Source organism: Pseudorca crassidens, chromosome 18 (genome assembly GCF_039906515.1).
Source record: "Pseudorca crassidens isolate mPseCra1 chromosome 18, mPseCra1.hap1, whole genome shotgun sequence".
In the NCBI taxonomy this organism is placed as follows: domain Eukaryota; kingdom Metazoa; phylum Chordata; class Mammalia; order Artiodactyla; family Delphinidae; genus Pseudorca; species Pseudorca crassidens.
The window spans coordinates 76,816,518-76,834,890 of NC_090313.1; the positions used below are offsets into that span (position 1 = coordinate 76,816,518).

General features: G+C 49.8%; 1 protein-coding gene across 2 annotated transcripts in view; it reads right to left on the reverse strand.

Moving 5' to 3' along the window:
- Positions 1-18,373, reverse strand: part of ATP8A2 (ATPase phospholipid transporting 8A2) — a 526,913-nt gene that overhangs the window by 495,803 nt on the left and 12,737 nt on the right. The window contains exon 1 of one of the 2 annotated variants that reach the window (XM_067713701.1): positions 17,891-18,057. The exons of the other annotated variant lie outside the window; for it this stretch is intronic. Coding sequence (XP_067569802.1) covers positions 17,891-17,966 — 76 coding nt within the window. The 5' untranslated portion in view covers positions 17,967-18,057. Of the gene's footprint in view, positions 1-17,890; positions 18,058-18,373 lie in introns of those variants that run through there. 2 annotated transcript variants of the gene reach the window in all.

Consider the following 18,373-nt stretch of genomic DNA (forward strand, 5'->3'; position numbering starts at 1 on the left):
GCCTAGGGCCCGTGCTCTGCAACAAGAGAAGCCACAGCAATGAGAAGCCCGCGCACTGCAACGAAGAGTAGCCCCGCCCGCCACAACTAGAGAAAGCCCGCGTGCAGCAACAGACCCAACGCAGCCAAAAATAAATAAATAGAATATTTTTTAATTATTATTATTTTTTTAACATCTTTATTGGAGTATAGCTGCTTTACAATGGTGTGTTAGTTTCTGCTTTATAACAAAATGAATCAGTTATATATATACATATGTTCCCATATCTCTTCCCTCTTGTGTCTCCCTCCCTCCCACCCTCCCTATCCCACCCCTCCAGGCGGTCACAAAGCACCGAGCTGATCTCCCTGTGCTATGCAGCTGCTTCCCACTAGCTATCTACCTTACGTTTGGTAGTGTATATATGTCCATGCCACTCTCTCGCTTTGTCACAGCTTACCCTTCCCCCTCCCCATATCCTCAAGTCCATTCTCTAGTAGGTCTGTGTCTTTACTCCTGTCTTACCCCTAGGTTCTTCATGACATTTTTTTTCTTAAATTCCATATCTATGTGTTAGCATGCGGTATTTGTCTCTCTCTTTCTGACTTACTTCACTCTGTAGGACAGACTCTAGGTCCATCCACCTCATAAAATCAGGTCAAGCATATTTGGGGGGAGAGAAGAGTTGAAGGTAAAGGCTTAGTATAGAAAACCCATAAATAGAACTCATTAATAAGACGTGAATACAATACTTGGAGAGTTTTTACTTTGCTATACTACAAACCTGGCGACCAAGTAGTTATCCACTGACGGAAGACTGGGGAAAATGTCTCTCTGCAAGATGAACACGTCACCGCACGTGATCCCGCCCCGGAAACAGGGCGTTCCCCGCAGGGTCTTCAGTGCTCTCCACCTTGTTTCAGCGGGACCGGAGGGGCAGGGCTGACGTGCTGGGGCCCTGACCACACTTGTTAATGCCAGGGGAGAGAGCGCCCCTCTGGCGTCAGTGGAAACGTTATCTCTGGCCACGAGAGACACCAGCTCCGCGTTAATAAAATTAGAGTGATGACACGAGCTCTGTCTGCAGCAGCTCCCACCACCGGTGCAAATGCACATGTCCTGGGACAGAAGCCACAAATACCCTCTTCAATTTAACCACTTCCTTCCAGGCCTTTCGATCACGTCCCCACTGTGAAATGTCTTAACAGCTGCTGTCGTCTTCCCCATGAGACCCTGGCACAAGCCCCCTATAGAGGAAATAATCCCTACTTCCCAATCCCATACATTCCCCGAGACCTCAAGAGGAAGGGAGATTCTATTGACGTCATTGGGAATTTGGGATACAAGTGTCAAATTCAGACTCTGTTTCAGTATTACCGCAGCTGATTCGGATTGCACTTTCCAAGACACAGAAAGCTGGAAGAGTTTGACTTTTTAAGTCGCCTTCCTTGCTTGGTGGATTTTAACTCTTGGTCATGAGTAAGGGGAGCATAAAACCCAACTGCCTTCCCCTCCCTCAGGAGTCTGGGCCCAGGGCAGGGAAAAATGCCAAGTGTTGGGGCTGAAGGACCATCCTTCTTGCTCCCTGCAGACCCGCACCCTCAACATCTCATCCCCACTCAACTGCTCTCTGGCCTGATCCTTTCAGAAGTGTTTGCATGTTCCCAGGGGACCTTGGACCTAGAACATGATGGGATGGCCCGAGCCTCTTCTGTCACCGCACTACTGCCCGCCCCTGACATGGGCCTGGTCTGGACATCGGGGCCCCCAAAGCCCCTCGGAAAGGAGGACGCTGCTTCTTCACAGAGGGACCAATTCCTGAACCATCAGGGTGCAACCAGACACATTAAGGCCAGCAAGAAAGAGCCAGGATTGCACCTATAAACGGACAGGAAAAGCTCATGGATTTCTCACAGTATGCAGTCCTTGAGGATGTATGACTTCCAGAGAGTTCTGGACAGTGAAAACAATCCAGGCTGCCCACAAAGACAGATGTCGCCGAGGCCTCAGGTGAGGCATTGACAGCAGAGAAGAGAGGAACTCAGCCACAGCTGCTCCGGTCACTTACTGCTCTGGAGGGACCGGTGGGAGAGGGCGGCCCACTTGGATTCAAGGGCAGGAAACTTCAACTGTTATGGAAACCTTAAACTTTCACAGTAGTTTGACCACGGCAATCTGAGGAAACTGCTGTTCCTTCCATCTCTCCTTTATTTAGTAAATGTTCACTGCGAGCCTGCTGTGCCCTGGAACCCATGTAGGCAGGGGTAACACCGCGACTTACAAATTAGCCTTTGCCAACATGGGTTTCCCATCTAACGCCGTGCTCCCCAGCCACCCAGGTGCCCGACCAGACATCTGCATGGCTGGCCGGCCGGCCTCCTGTCTCCCCCCATCCCCACACCTCATCAAGTCTCTCCCGTGAGCATCTCTCCCTCCGCCCTCACTGCCATGCCCGGATGTGCCCCCCATGCATTCCTCTCCCGTTAACCGTTTCCTGGACGTCATCCCTTTCCTCTCCAAGCCTTTCCCCAGAGTGGAACCAGAGTCAAAACTCTCTAGAGCAAATCCCATTGTGGGACCTTAAAGTCCTTCAAAGGATCCTCCACCACCTTGCAGAAGAAGTTCAAGTTGTTTAATGGGGCTGGGCTTTCCCGTTCCCCAGACTGGACACGCCCAGCACCCCCCATCCCGCAGGCTCTCCTTCCAGGGCTCTGCTCAGGCTGCTTCCGGTGCCCTGAACCCTTGTGTCACCCACACCCTCCTTCACACGACTCAGTCTTACGTGGAGCCTCCTCTGGCCGCCACGTCTGGGTGCCCCCTCCCGGGCTCCCCTCCCCCCCTGCCGTGGCACCTACGCATCGCTCTGAACAAGCCTGCCGGCTCGTCTAGATCCCCCCAGCCCCCCAGCACATCATCAGGGCCTGCACACGGCAAGTAATCAACGAGCGTCCCAATGGATGGATGAGAACACAGGTGAGTGGCCCCTCCTTCCTTGTGCTTCTAGATTTATCATCTGTGATAAAGCAAACTGATACCTTTCACGCAGGTCATAGAATCATAGATGTGGGATTTTCCTGGATACTCCCAACTTCAAGGTCTCTACTCCTCTAACCTAACCTTCAAAGTGTCATGGCTGCAACTAGCTAGGAAATGCCTCAAATCAGTGGGCGACAGTCCCTTAAAAAATAAGTATATGTTAGAAAAATATATTTCAAGACCATGTGTTCCCGTTGGGTTCTGGGAAGATATGGTGGCCACACGTACAGAGGGAAGTCCCCACCTCGCTCTAGAGAAAGCTGGCCTGGAAGGAAAACATCTGGATGCAGACAAGATGAAAACTGATTCCAGGTCACCCGGGGAGCTCCTGGCAAAGGTGGAGGTTGACTCCATAACCCATACAGCTCAACCTGAATTCTGCTTAGCGATGTTTCTTCCATATTCTCTCCGGCCCCAGTCTGCTCCAGCTCAGCACTACTAACCAAGGTGGGCTGTTTCATGGGACAAGAACCATTCTACCAAGGAAGCCCCTCTAGGTGGGTGTGGGGAACTTAAAGTTCAGAGGACCCTATTTCCACTAGTCTTGAATTGGCACCCAGCCTGACTCAGCCACCCTCTACTGAAAGGCAGACAAAGAACGAGACAAACGGAGACAAGTCCTCAGCTTGTGGGGGTTTTTTTGTTGTTTTTTTTTTTCGGTACGCGGGCCTCTCACTGTTGTGGCCTCTCCCGTTGCGGAGCACAGGCTCCGGATGCGCAGGCTCAGCGGCCATGGCTCACGGGCCCAGTCGCTCCGCGGCACGTGGGATCCTCCCGGACCGGGGCACGAATCCGTGTCCCCTGCATCGGCAGGCGGACTCTCAACCACTGCGCCACCAGGGAAGCCCCCTCCGCTTGTTTTGATGCAGACCCAGGGGCCACCAGCCCGGCAAACCAACAGGGGAGACAAGCTCTTTGTAAAGGGCACTTTCAATCAACCCTGCCCTTTCACCCACTCAGAAAGACACATCCCCCAACAGGCAGAGGCCCCGCGGCCACGACGCCTGCTCGTGGCTGATTTCCTGCCTCTCGCACACACCCGCTGCCTTTACCCCCTGAACCAAAAAGCACTTATCTTTGTCACTCACAATCTGGCCTAAAGTGTATTCATTGCTAAAAAGAAGAACAGCTTGAAGCAGAAGAATAAGGACGAAAAATGGTTATTTTGGGAGAAAAAGCTTTGGGCTGCCTCTTAAAGGGAACAAAAGCCTCCTATTACAGCCCGAGCAAGCGTTTATTAATAATACTGCTGCAGCCTTTTTCCCAGATTCGATTTATAACCCGAGAGACACAAACACCTGCGCCGGTGAGGCAAAGCCTGGGAGAAAACGCTGCTTCTATGACAGCATCACGCCAGTAATCTGCAGATCCCAGTTTTAACGCTTTCAGTAAAAAGAACAAGGATCCCTTTCGTTTGTATAATACTGAACCATTTTAAAGGGCTTCTGCATGCTTTTCATTTTATCCTCATGACTCTGCTAATGCTGGAAGGGCAAAGAACATATTCAAATTTTACGGAAAGAACAGGCGTCTCAGAGCAGGTAGGGACCCGTCTCATTTCCCAGCTGGGCGGCACTAAGTGCCTGATCGATTCATCTTTGTATAAACCCAGTGTGGCCGTTGTTCAGTGAATTGAATAAAAGTCAACAATTAATGACAGCTGAGGACGTGATCATAACAAAGAGACGCTAAATAATAAAAGACCCATCGTGGAGCCGGGCAGTAACAGAACCCACGTGTACTCAGACTGTCACCTCTTAACCTTACCCACACTTTCAGTAAAACGTATCACGTTGTATGGGACCTAAATCTATACAGATCTCCCTCCTCTCCTCACTCTACCCGGTGGCGGCCACTGTCCAGCCCCCAGCGCCACACCCCAGACTCCACGGCGAATCCACGGCGCCAGCCGGCCAGTGTTTCTGTTCCCCAGATGGGGGCCTGAGCCTGACTACACCTCACGTTGTGTGGACTCAGCACTAAAAAAGTGGAACCAGGGACATGCTGGCTACTCCTCCGTGCAACGGAATCTGATAGCTTTATTTTTAAATCCGTGTACTTATATATTGTACATTATGATAGATGGTTGCTTGCTGGCGTTTTGCAAAGCACATTCTCAACCACGAACAGGTATTGAGGAAAAGGTCCCTGCTGCCCACTGTGATCCTCCCTGAGCTCTGCATCCCCTAACACAGGCTGCTCCAGGGTGCCCACCATGGCCAAGACACCTTCTGCACGGCATCCTGCAAGGACAACAACGTAAACATCGATACAAGTAGGTTTCTTTTCTTTCCCAAAGAGCAGAACTAACCCAAAGGGCTTCAACTTAAATTATCTTTTACACTTGTTTAATGCCTACGATGTTCAACGCACTGAAAGAGAGGTAAGGTGAGCCTCCTGCCTTCAAGGACCCACAAGGAGAGTTAAGTAATTTAAATCCTTCTAGGATAGCGTTTTGTTAACTGACCTTCCTGCCATGTCCTTCACTAGACTAAGAACTTCTAGGGGTCGGGGATTATGATGTTGTTTGTTTAACCCGATCACAGCTCAGCGCCTGGCACTTTGGAGGTCTTCAACAAATGTTGCTGAATGATGAATAAACAGAATAACTAAATAGTTTCTTTAATTGAAGTATAGTTGATTTACAATGTTGTGTTAATTTCTGCTGTACAGAAAAGTGATTCAGTTACACATATATATACGTTCATGTTGATATATATATTCTTTTCGTTTTGGGTTTATCATAGGATATTGAATGTAGTTCTCTGCTATACAGTAGGACCTTGTTGTTTATCCAACCTATATATAAAAGTTTACATCTGCTCCCCTCAACCTTCCACTCCATCCCTCTCCCAACCCCCTCCCCCCTGGCAACCACCAGTCTGTTCTCTATGTCCATGATTCTGTTTCTGTTTCATAGGTAGCTTCATTTGTGTCATATTTTAGATTCCACGTATAAGTGATATCATATGGTATTTGTCTTTCTCTTTCTGACTTACTTCACTTAGTGTGATAATCTCTAGGTCCAGCCACGTTGCTGCAAATGGCATGATTTCGTTCTTTTCTATGGCTGAGTAGTGTTCCATTGTATACATGTACCACATCTTTATCCATTCATCTGTCGATGGACAGTTAGGTTGTTCCCATGTCCTGCCTATTGTAAACAGCACTGCTATGAGCTTAGGGGTGCATGTGTCTTTTTGAATTATAGTTTTGTCTGGATTTATATCCAGGAGTGGGATTGCTGGATCATATGGTAATTCTATTTTTAGTTTTCTGAGGAACCTCCATAGTGTTTTCCACAATGGCTGCACCAATTTACATTCCCACCAACAGTGAGGAGGGTCCCCTTTTCTCCACACCCTCTCCAGCATTTGTTATTTGTAGACTTTTAAATGATGGCCATTCTGACTGGTGTGAGGTGATACCTCCTTGTGGTTTTGATTGCATTTCTCTAATAATTAGCGATGGTGAATATATTTTCCTGTGCTTTAGAATATGTAAATAATTGATGGAAGAATGGATCGATGGACAAATGGATGGATGGGCAAAGAATAGACAGAATGATAGGAGTTCAGGGTAGGGGACAATTACTGCTGGTTGGAGTACAAGAGGGAGAAAATGCTTGAGCTGAATTTATCAATAATAAAAATGCAGACTAATCCTCCCATTCAAGAGTCTTCCTCTCTGTTACTCGTTCTGCCCAGAGGCAGGATGTACCTCAGAAACTCACTCTATTCTATCTCATGCCGCTTTACCTCCAAATTGCCCTGTCCCCTCCCACCACCACCTCCATCTAGATCTATACAGCCTTTGAGACATAACTGAGGATAACCAGGTAAACGGATAAACAGATTGTGGTACATCCATGCAAGAAAATACCTGTCAGTGATACACAGGGATGAAACCACAGACAGGAGTGAACCACAAAGGCAGTACGTGAAGGAAGCCAGACACAAAAGCCTGCCCACAGGCTTCCCTGGTGGCGCAGTGGTTAAGAATCCGCCTGCCAATGCAGGGAACACAGGTTCGATCCCTGGTCTGGGAAGATCCCACGTGCCGTGGAGCAACTAAGCCCGTGCGCCACAGCTACTGAGCCTGCGCTCTAGAGCCCGTGAGCCACAACTACTGAAGCCCGCGTGCACAGAGCCTGTGCTCCGCAACAAGAGAAGCCACCGCAATGAGAAGCCCGCGCACCGCAACGAAGAGTAGCCCCCGCTCACCACAACCAGAGAAAACCCGTGCGCAGCAACGAAGACCCAGCGCAGCCAAAAATAAATAAATTTAATGAAAAAAAAAAAAAGAAAGAAAGAAGGAGGGACTCCCCGGGCAGTCCAGTGGTTAAGACTCTGCGCTTCCACTGTAGGGGGCATGGGTTCGATCCCTGGTAGGGGAACTAAGATACTGCAAGTCACGCTGTGCGGCGGGGTGAGGGGAAGGGGGGGAGGAAGGAAGGAAAGAAGGAAGGAAGTGAGCTATAAGCCATGAAAAAACCTTAAATGCATATCACTAAGCAAAAGAAGCCAATCTAAAAAGGCTACCTTCTGTATTATTCCAACAAAAGAATATTCTGGAAAAGGCAAAACTATGGAGACAGTAAAAAAGATCAGTGGTTGGCAGGGGCTGGGGGTGGCGGAGGGGAATGAGTTAGCGGACCACAGTGGGCAGGGATGCACATCACTACATATTTGTCACCATGTGACCCTACAGCACTAACTTCAGAGTTAACACACACGTCATCACATCCCAGATGCCACCTCCCTGGCCTCAGTATAACACTGCTGGCATTATCCTGGTGTGTCCTGTCAACACACCATCCTGCATAGAAGAGCCTGGATGAGGGACTTGGAAGCACAGAATACCACTCCCACCCTGAGCATCTTGCCGTACTCCACAGACACACCCATAAAGCCCAGATCTCTACTGAAATCACAGACTGCAGACCACACAGCTCTTCATTATACAGACTTACCGACTAAGAGTCAAATCCTATCCCTAAAGCAAAATACCCACACACCACTGATGCAACTTATCAGACCACCAATAACAACACAAGCATCATCTGGGTTACCAGCACTGTACATATGATCGCTGCCCAAAGTTTCATCAGTGTAGTTTAGAAGAAATTCCTAAAAACTCAAAGTCATGAACAACCTACAAAGTCTCACTTCATCCCCCAGTAAGAAAACTTACCCTGTTTTCTCAACAAGACTCAGTACCACTAACAGCCTGATCGTGTTTGAACATTACCTACTTGGATTTTTTTTCTTTCCTATCTACTTCTTCCATTTTTTTCTGGGACCCTCATTGAAGAAAGTAATACGTGACGGAGAAAATAGACACTAAGAGGGAAACATTTTAAAAATGTGTTGCTTAAAAAAAAAAACCCAACTCAACGCCAATTAGTGACTGGCCTCTGGGAAGACGATGCCGCTGGTTGTGAAGAGAGCCAGCTGCTCTCCCCGGACAGAGCAGCACGTGGTCAGAAGTTCGTTCCACCATAAATCGCAAGTCTATAACGTCTGAAGATCCTCCCTGCAAAGATCAACGGATAATATCTGACGACGAAGACTCTCAAGCAGCTAGGTTTTATGAGACATTAGGTTCAAAGAAATACAGTAGGACTTTGCAGTATTATGACCCAGTTCGTTTTCCAAATTAATTCTAGGTGGATCTTAGATTGTGCCCAGGGGAGATTTTCACTCAGTGTAAGAGGAAGACAAAACAACCCTGACAAGAACACAGCCAGAGCCCGGAGACACAGGCCGTGGTCTCCATCAGCATCCCTGGAGCCCCGGCGGGTCCTGGCTTCACCCGTCCCAGCCTTGCTTCCCCCGCCTGGAAATGCGGGTGATGGACTGCCGGATGATTTTATTCCTGAAAGTCTGTAATTCCATGGACAGTCGATCAAAACTGTTTGGACAAGATGATCTCTCATCGTGCTGTCCAACAGAAATAGAATGCAACGTTTAAACATATGCAATCTGAAATTTTCCGGTAGCCACACTAAAAAGAAGAAACACGGAAAATCATTTTAATGATATATTTTTTATTAAACCTGACATAGCCAAAATATTATTTCAATATATAACACGTATAAAATATTATTAATGAACGTTTTACATTCCGTTTTCGTAATAAGTCTTCAAAATCCAGCGTGTACTTTCTGCTTATAAGAAGCTTGCTTCTGGGCTTCCCTGGTGGCGCAGTGGTTGGGAGTCCGCCTGCCGATGCGGGGGACGCGGGTTCGTGCCCCGGTCCGGGAAGATCCCACGTGCCGCGGAGCGGCTGGGCCCGTGAGCCGTGGCCGCTGAGCCTGCGCGTCCGGAGCCTGTGCTCCGCAACGGGAGAGGCCACAACAGTGAGAGGCCCGCGTACCGCAAAAAAAAAAAAAAAAAAAAAAACCAGAAGCTTTGCTTCTGACTCACATTCACTGTGCCCAGCAGCCCCGTGCGCCTGGCGGCTCCACACTGGATGGCACAGACCTAGAGGGATGCCTTCAGCTTTGATAACGTCTGACTCTGTGCAGATATCCTGAGCCCCCTGAAGGACAAATATCGGACCAGCGAGATGGAAATACAACTTTCTACTTGCCCACTACCAGAAAGCTCCTCCCTCACCGCTCACCTGCCTGGTGTCCAGCTCTCCAGCTCATGTTTCCATAGTCACCCTCCCTTTTCATCTCTGATGCTGCCCTGGTTCAGGCCATCGTTATTTCCCACCTGGGATATTGCAGCAGCCCCTAACTGTGCGCTTTGTTCGCAGTCTTCACTTATGCCCTGTGTTTCCGTCCAGCCCGATTCATTTTCACGGGAGGTCCCTTCTCAGTCACCTACCCACGCTGGTGTTTCCCCTCCCCCGAAAAAAGTGCCTGAACCCTAACTCAGAAGCAGAGCCGAGTAACGCATTCCCAAGCATCAGGAAGGGTCCACGTGCACACGAGCGCAGAATGGACCCAGAGCATCTATTTGTTACCTGAACCAGTAAAAATGAACAGTTCAGGTACTTTGGGGAAGGGACAGGCAGGGCAGGGGACACAACAGAAACCGCATGATCATACACTTCTAGCAATTTGGTCAGGCTGCACTCCACTGCTGAGTGAGTCCCCTGAGATTCCACAGGACAGAAGATGACGCAGCTTGTTTGCTAGATATATAGTAACTACATCTTTGGGGGTTTAAAGATGGACAACCTAAATGTCCATCAACAGATGAATGGATAAAGAAGATGTGGTATATATATATATATATATACTCAGCCATAATAAAGAATGAAATAATGCCATTTGCAGCAACATGGATGGACCTAGAGATTATCATACTAAGTCAGTCAGAAAGAGAAATATCATATGATACCGCTTATATGTGGAATCTAAAATATGACACAAATGAACCTATCTGTGAAACAGAGACAGACTCACAGACATAAGGAACAGACCTGTGGTTGCCAAGGGGGACAGGGGTGGGGGAAGGAAGGATTGGGAGGTTGGGATTAGCAGATGCAAACTAGTATATAGAGAGAGAATGGATAAACAACAAGGTCCTACTGTAGAGCACAGGGAACTATATTCAATATCTTGTGGTAAACCATAATGGAAAAGAATATGAAAAAGAATATATGCATGTATAACTGAATCACTTTGCTGTACAGCAAACTTAACACAACATTGTAAATCAACTATACTTCAATAAAAAATTTTTTTTTAATTCTGTAGCTCTAAAACCAAAGTTATGTTTCCTCAGTGCATTTAGAATACAGAAAATAAAAAGAAAATGGGAAAGAGTCTTAAACAAGGATAATCTTGATGAGGCTAAAAATAGTTGATAAGAGGCCTGATCCTGCAGCGCCCTGACCTGAATAAATCAATCACCCAGCAGTGAGCTCTTTCCCCCTTTGAATATGAATGAACATCTCCCTGGTAGGAAGGTGTCATCTAAGCTGGGGAAAAAGCAAGCGTCTTTGTACTTAGGGTCTGGAATGCGATTTCAAATGTCAGAACAGAGAAGTGCTGACTCCTCATGCTGTTCGCTTACCCTAGTTCCCCATATGATCAGTCTCGGTGACGTGCTTAAAATACTGCAGTAAAAAAAATTTTTTAAATACTGCAGTAATCCTGGCATCCTCAGTGCCATTGACGGCTAACACAGAGACGGAAAAGGGAAAAGGGGCTCCCAAACGCTCCATCAAACTGTGGGAAATGTGCCATTCGCTTATTATTTGGCATGAGATTACAAGAGACTGGAAAACGTCCTTGCAAATGTAAAACCTCGAGATCAAAGTTAATCAGGATTAGATTGCTTTTTAGGGTGAAATTTGATGATACATCAGATTTCGATTCTTACAGAGAGGCAGCGAGCAAGGTAAGAGATGAACTGTGAGAGCAAGAGACCTGCACACGGAAACAACACACCACACACACACACACACACACACACACACACACACATGTGCACGCACACTTCTGACACAGTGAGCCTCCACGACCACTGCTGATGAATGAACGGCACGTGCACTCTGGGGAACACAGCTAGCGGGCAGACCCAGGCAGCTGTGCCCGTGGGACTGTGTCCCTCTGCGCTGTCAGGGTATCTGCAGGTGCAACCAGCCATCCTCACTTCCAGGCGAGGGCTCTCTCCAAGGTCCTGCTTCTGCGTTTGCCCCTTGATAATGGGGAGAAACTCCCAGGGCACGGATATGAGATCACTCTTATTTTTAGCCTTCCTTAATGGGTGTTAACATTTGCTCTAAGCACTTTTAACACCTAAATGGATGTAAATAATACCTTGTATGCAGTGTGGTATTGACCAGAGGTTATATTTAGTCAATGTCAAGATTCAGGGAGGAAAGGAACAGACCCATCTTTAAAGGTGCTCTGTACAGACCCTCCCATAAATGTTTGAAAACTTTTTAGAGAATAATTCTAACTTAACTTGAACTTTAACTTAATCTTAATTATTTAGAGAATCATTTTAATTTGTCTAGCCGGCACCTCGGTCAGATGAGGGTTTAAGATAAAACATTCACTGTAAAAATAAAATCAATGAATGATGAGATAACGGAAGCCGTCAACTGAGGTGTTTATTGACCCCTGCAGGATAAAAAACGACCTTGGAGGCAGGACTACTTCTCACGGAAGGTGACAACCTTCAGAGACATCAGAGGACGGAGACTCTAGCCATAATCAGAGCGCTAGCTGGATAATCACATACACCCAATAATGACACAAAAAGAACACAAATTCTCCAGTGATGACTATGCAGTCATCTCCTAGTTAAGGCCTCCTTCATACGATGGAGACGGGAAAACAGTGACAACTGAAGTTTTTGCCAATTCTGCTGTTTGCAGGGTGAGTGTCTAGGTGGTGGAGTTGACCTTAGCTGATGACGGGCGGCATGAGAAAGGTCAGATATGTTGTCGATACGAGCTCGACCGTATCATAAAGCCCCCTCAACGGGTCGAGTAATGCACGCACGCACGTTTATGCACGTTACTCGCTAATCACAACCATCCCGTGAACTACAAAATTTATTTTCATCCTTATCGGTGACGGAAACAGAGGAAGCTTTTTAATGTCATACAGGTAGCAAATGACGGTGTCAGAATTTAAATCCACTTCTCTCTAACCTGAGAGCCCGATGTTTTAAATCCCATATACACGAGCTCTAAGAATCTTCCAAACACAATCTAGACCCTTAGATCAAGTCCAAAAATAATCCATGACAAAGCTCGGTCAAATCTGTATTTACTGAGTACCCACAGGATAGATAGTACAAAAAATGGAAGAAATTAGACCCAGTTCTTTATTTCCACTTGAGGAAGAGAAAGAATATAGAATGAATGAATTTGTTCTGTGAATGCAGGTCTGATATTGAACTAGGGAGGTTGGAAACAGTGGAAAGCACCCTGGATCCGGAAATTACCTGGTCCTGCCAGAAGCTGACCCGCAAACAGCACACAACTGGATTGTTCTTCTCTTCTGTGAAATGAGGGGATAAACTCTGAGATCCCTTCCAGCCCTTACATTTGAGCTCTTCGCCCTTTCAGCCGCCCCAATTCTCCTCATTCTTCCCTTGAAACTTGGGTCCGATTATTAGGGGAAAACTAGGTCCATGTAGGAACGCTTTTTAAAACAAAACAAAATTACAACTTAAAACCACCTTTGAAGACCAGTAGGAATGCTCGTTAGGGGAAAACTAGGCCCACGTAGGAATGCCTTTTAAAACAAAACAAAATTAAAAATTAAAACCACCTTTGAAGACAGGAGAGGGCAGAAGAGATGGACGGGCAGAGTGACATCCATCCAACACAGAGGCTCAGCGGTGTTCTAGAATAGGTGCTCTACAACTTAATGGCCCTGAGGGAACATCCTATCAATGAAATTACAATGATATAACTCATATGTCTTCAATTGGAGTACACTACAAGACCTGAAACGTAACAGTTAACTAGTTTATTTGATGAGAAATGACTGTGCTTTACTTTTGTATATTAAACTTTCTATTTTGAGACCATTTCAGATGCACATGCAGTTGTAAGAAATGACACTGAACTTTCTGTGTACCCTTTACCCAGTTTCCCACGACAGCACCACCTTGCAAAACTACAGGACAACATCACAGCCAGGATACCGATATGCAGGAAGTCAAGACACAGAATATCCCCATGAGCACAAGGGTCCTCGCGTTGCCCTCACATCCTTCCCACCCCTGCATCCTCCTTCACCCCTGGCAAGCACTAATCTGCCCTCCGTTTCTATGCTGTTGTCATTTCATGAACGTTACATAAATGCGATCAGACAGTATATAACCTTTTGTGGTTGGACTTTTTCTCTCAGCACAATTCTCTGGAGCTCCACCCAAGCTGCTGTAGCTGGTTCCTGTTTATTGCCGACAGTGTTCCGTGCTGTGGACGCACCAGTTTTTGTTCGATCATCCAGCCCCTGAAGGACCTCTAGTTTCTTGTGATTAGGAGTAGAGCTGCTGTGAATGTTGAAGTACAAGTTTTTGTGTGAAGGTAAGTTTCTGTTTCCCTGGAATAAATGCCCAAGAGTACAAGTGCTGTGTCAAATGGTCGCTGCAGGTTCAGCGTTGGAAGACACTGCCAACCTTCTCTCCCGAGTGGCTGGACCACTTCACCTGCCCAGCAATAACGGATGAGGGATCCAGTTTCTCTGCACCCTGGCCAGGATTTGGTGATGTCAGCAGTTTTCGTTACAGCCATTCTGACAGGTGTGCCATGATTCACTTTTTTTTTTTTTTTCGGTACGCGGGCCTCTCACCGTTGTGGCCTCTCCCGTTGTGGAGCACAGGCTCCGGACGCACAGGCTCAGCGGCCATGGCTCACGGGCCCAGCCGCTCCGCGGCATGTGGGATCTTCCCGGACCGGGGCATGAACCCGTGTCCCCTGCATCGGCAGGCGGACTCCCAACCACTGCGCCACCAGGGAAGCCCCCATGATTCACTTTTAATGAACACAAGGATCCAGAGACAAAAGGAAGACACCCTCTACAGCCACCAGGAATCTTTAGCATCTTCCTGGTCCCTTATGATTATCTTCAAGGTACACAGTAAATCAGCCTCTGCCCTTAATGAACTGAGTAATGGGTAGGAATACAAGAGTACCTCCCTAGTGTAATACAACAACCAACTTCTCAGAGCAAATATCATACTCTAGAAGCATGAAATTCTGCAAGCATTCCCTTTAACGTTCTAAGAGCAAAGCAGAAAGGGCACTTCTGGTAAACTTTTGTCAGTACTAGCAAATATAATCAGATAAGAAAAATAAGGGTTATAACAATTATAAAGGAAGAAATGAAATTATTATTTGCAGATAATAAGAATATCTACACTTGAAAAATTTAGAGAATCCGTAACTATCAAAATTCATAAGACTGTTCACTAGGTTGTTGGGTACACAGTCAATATAAAACCCCAAAACCTTTGCTAGGCACCGGCAACACCAATTGAAAATGTAATTTTGGGGACTTCCCTGGTGGCGTAGTGGTTAAGAATCCGCCTGCCAATGGAGGGGACACAGGTTCGATTCCTGGTCCCGGAAGATCCCACATGCCGCAGAGCAACTAGGCCCGCGAGCCACAACTACTGAGCCTGCGCGTCTGGAGCCTGTGCTCCGCACCAAGAGAGGCCGCGACAGTGAGAGGCCTGCGCACTGCGATGAAGAGTGGCCCCCACTCGCCGCAACTAGAGAAAGCCCTCGCACAGAAACGAAGACCCAACACAGCCCAAAATAAAAATAAATAAATTAAAAGAAGGCTCAACATTTTTAAAATGTCTCTTCTCTCCAGATTAATCTACAAATTGAATGCAACTTTAACCAAAATCCTAACAGGATGTTTTTGTTTTGTTTTCAGAAAAGGCTCTTTTAAAAATACCCGTGGAGGAGTACAGGGCTACTGTCCGGGCCTCGCCACTCTGTCGAGTGGAAAGAAGAGGCCTCAGAGCTCAGGACCCTCCCTCGCAGCCCTCACAGCTCCTCCCCCACTTCCATCTGCCGTCTTTGTCGTCCAAACTGATCCCAGCAGGCCCTTTACCCAAGTTCAAATGCCTGCCCCCTGGGAGCCCACACTGTCCAGGTCGCCCGCTTCCTCACACAATGTGTAAATACCCCAAACAGACCACCGTCTCTTAAAACCTTCCTCCCTGTCTTCCTGAACTCACAGCCTATCCGTCAGCGAAGCCCCTCCCCCTGCCCCTCCCCCTCTGGACTTGCCCGCACTGCTCCGCCCTGATGCTGCTGCCACCCACCGTGGATCTCAGATCCCTGCCCTTCCTTCTCCCTGTAATGCCCTGCCTTTGACCTTCATGCCAGCAACTGTGCAACAGTAGCATTAGCCTTAAAACAGCCTTCTAGAACTCATATCCTCCTTCAGTGACCCTTCACTGTGCTCCCCGCCGCGCGCCCCCAGTTACAAAATTCACCCCAAAGAGTTTTCCGGTCATGCTGTTTCCAATACCTGTCCTCTTAGTCTCTCTTGAAGCTGCTCTTACAGATAGGCTTCCCTGTGATTACACACAATCAGCTCCCCTCAAGGTCACCCATGTCGTCCCCTCCCCACTGCTGAAGAAATGGGCCGTTCTCAAGCCTCACCTGTCCTGAGCGCTTGGTAATGCTGGGCCCAGCTGGACACCCCGGCTTCCTGGACACCGCCTCTCGGGTTCCCTCCGAGCTCACTGGCCATCCTTACAGCCCCCCTGCTGTTGCCCTCATCTCCCTGACCTTGAAATGCTGGAGTGCCCAGGGCTCTGCACAAGGACCCCTCTCTTTCTGGCCACGTGGATACACATCACGTAAGCGGCAGGGCCCAGTGGCAAAGGAAAACGCAGGCCCCCTGTTCAAAAATCAGTAAGACCCCCAACATAGCAAGAGCAGAGCATGAAGACAAACTCGGGACTCTTCCAAGACCGGGGCCCGTGTGAGGCGTGGTTACACACCCGTCCTGAGAGCCCATCCTGCTGGGTCCGTGGGCCATCGTGAACGTCCTTCTCTGGTCTGGACACCGGCCTGATTCACACGTTCAAAAACAAATTCCTGACCACCACCCCCGCCAAAAGGAGAACCTTCTCTTCCTGCAGCTCTCCCTATCTCAGTAAAGGGTACATCCTTCCAGTTTCTCGGACCAAAACCCCTCGAGCCATCTTTGCGTCTCCGCTCTCACTGAGACCCCACAGCCCAAGCGTGAGCAAATGCTGCGGGCTGTACCTCCTAACACAGGGCAGCTGTGCCCTCACGTACACCTTGGCACCGACGCGGGGACCATCTGGCACCTGGACGGCGCCCGCCCCCCAACCGGGCTCCCCGCAGCAGGTCTAGCCTGAGCGCGTCAGCCCTGGGAGCCTCTGACACTGGGATTCTCCGCAAATGTCTCTGAAGGCGCCCTTACGTTACTCAGGTTTACAAAACACTGGTCTAAACTGTCTGATAAGTTGTTTTCCTCTCACATTATTCAACTACAGGAATAGGAAAGTCACTTATTTTTATAGGCCTATTTTCTCCAAGAGAGCAAACAAAACCCACGATTCCAAGCGACCCCAGCTCCAAACCGCAAACCCTGTACCTTCCTTGTATCAGAGATGGACCTACAAACTTGCCAAGAGTCCTGAAACGGAATGAAATCTAATCCCTTTCCACCTCTCATTCCCTAAGGGTGTCGACAGCCCATCAAGTATCACAATCACGTGACATCCAGCTCAACAAGGCCGGGGTCCCTAAACATGCTACAAAACGAACGCAACACGGCGCCTAAGGATGCGAGCGGACGGGACGCCGCCCTGGGGGCACCGGGCGTGTGGCTCGAAAAGACCGGCCTCCGAGGCCCAGCCCGGGCGTCCCCAGGGAGGGGGGAGGGTCACCGGCTGGAGCGTCGCTGCGCGAGGCCCCGGGGCCCCAGGGAGTCACAAAGCTGGGGTGCCCCGCCGCCCCACCCCCCAGCTCTGCAGCAAAACGCGCGGCGAGGCGGCAGGGGCGAGAGGGTGGTGCGCAAACCGCCCCGAACCCACCGCGGTGGGGACGGGCACCAGCGGCGGAGGGACGATGGCGGGCGGGGGAGGGTGGCGGCCGCCCTCACGAGCACCTGCCCGGCGCCCGGGCTCTGACCGTGTCCCCACCCCCGTCCCAGGCCTCCCTGGTGTCGCGGCGCCCAGCCCCCGGCGGGGGCGGGGCGGGGGCGCGGGGGAGGGCGGGGGGCGGGGCGCTGGGTCCTGACCGCGCCCCCGCCCTCTCCCCCCGCCCCGCCCCCCCGCCCGGACCATCCCCTCCCCACCCCCCGCCCGGACCATCCTCCTCCCCACCCCACCCCGCCCCGCCCTCTCCCCACCCCCAGCCCGGACCGTCCCCCTCTCCGCGCCCCCGCTCTCACCTACGGACGTGCGGGTCCACGACCTCCGGGGCAGGGACATCTTAAGAGTCTGGCCGCGGCCGGGGCCGTTGGGCATCGTGTCCCCCGCGGGCGCTGCGCGGGGCTGGGCGCGGGGCCGGCGGCCCGAGGGCCATGGGGAGCGCGCCGGGCCGGGAGCGGGCGGCCTCCTGCGCGGGGCTGCGTCGTCCGCGCAGCTGCAGCGCCCAGTGCGGCGGCGCCGGGGCTGCGGGCTCCGGGCGCGGGCGGGCGGAGGGGGGGCCCGGCCTCCGGGGAAGCCTCTGGAACGTCGCGCAGGCCGAGGCGCCTTCAGGTGCGGAGAAGGCACGCGGGAGGCGGGATCGGTGTTTTAGGGGCTCGCCTGGGAGCCGGGCGCCCCTCAGGGACCGTTTCTCTCTGTGCCCATCTGCTACCTGGTTGCCCCGCCTGCCACTTGTCAGGGGGCGCAGGTGGGAGTCATTCGGGCTCCTACTTTCCTTTTTATCC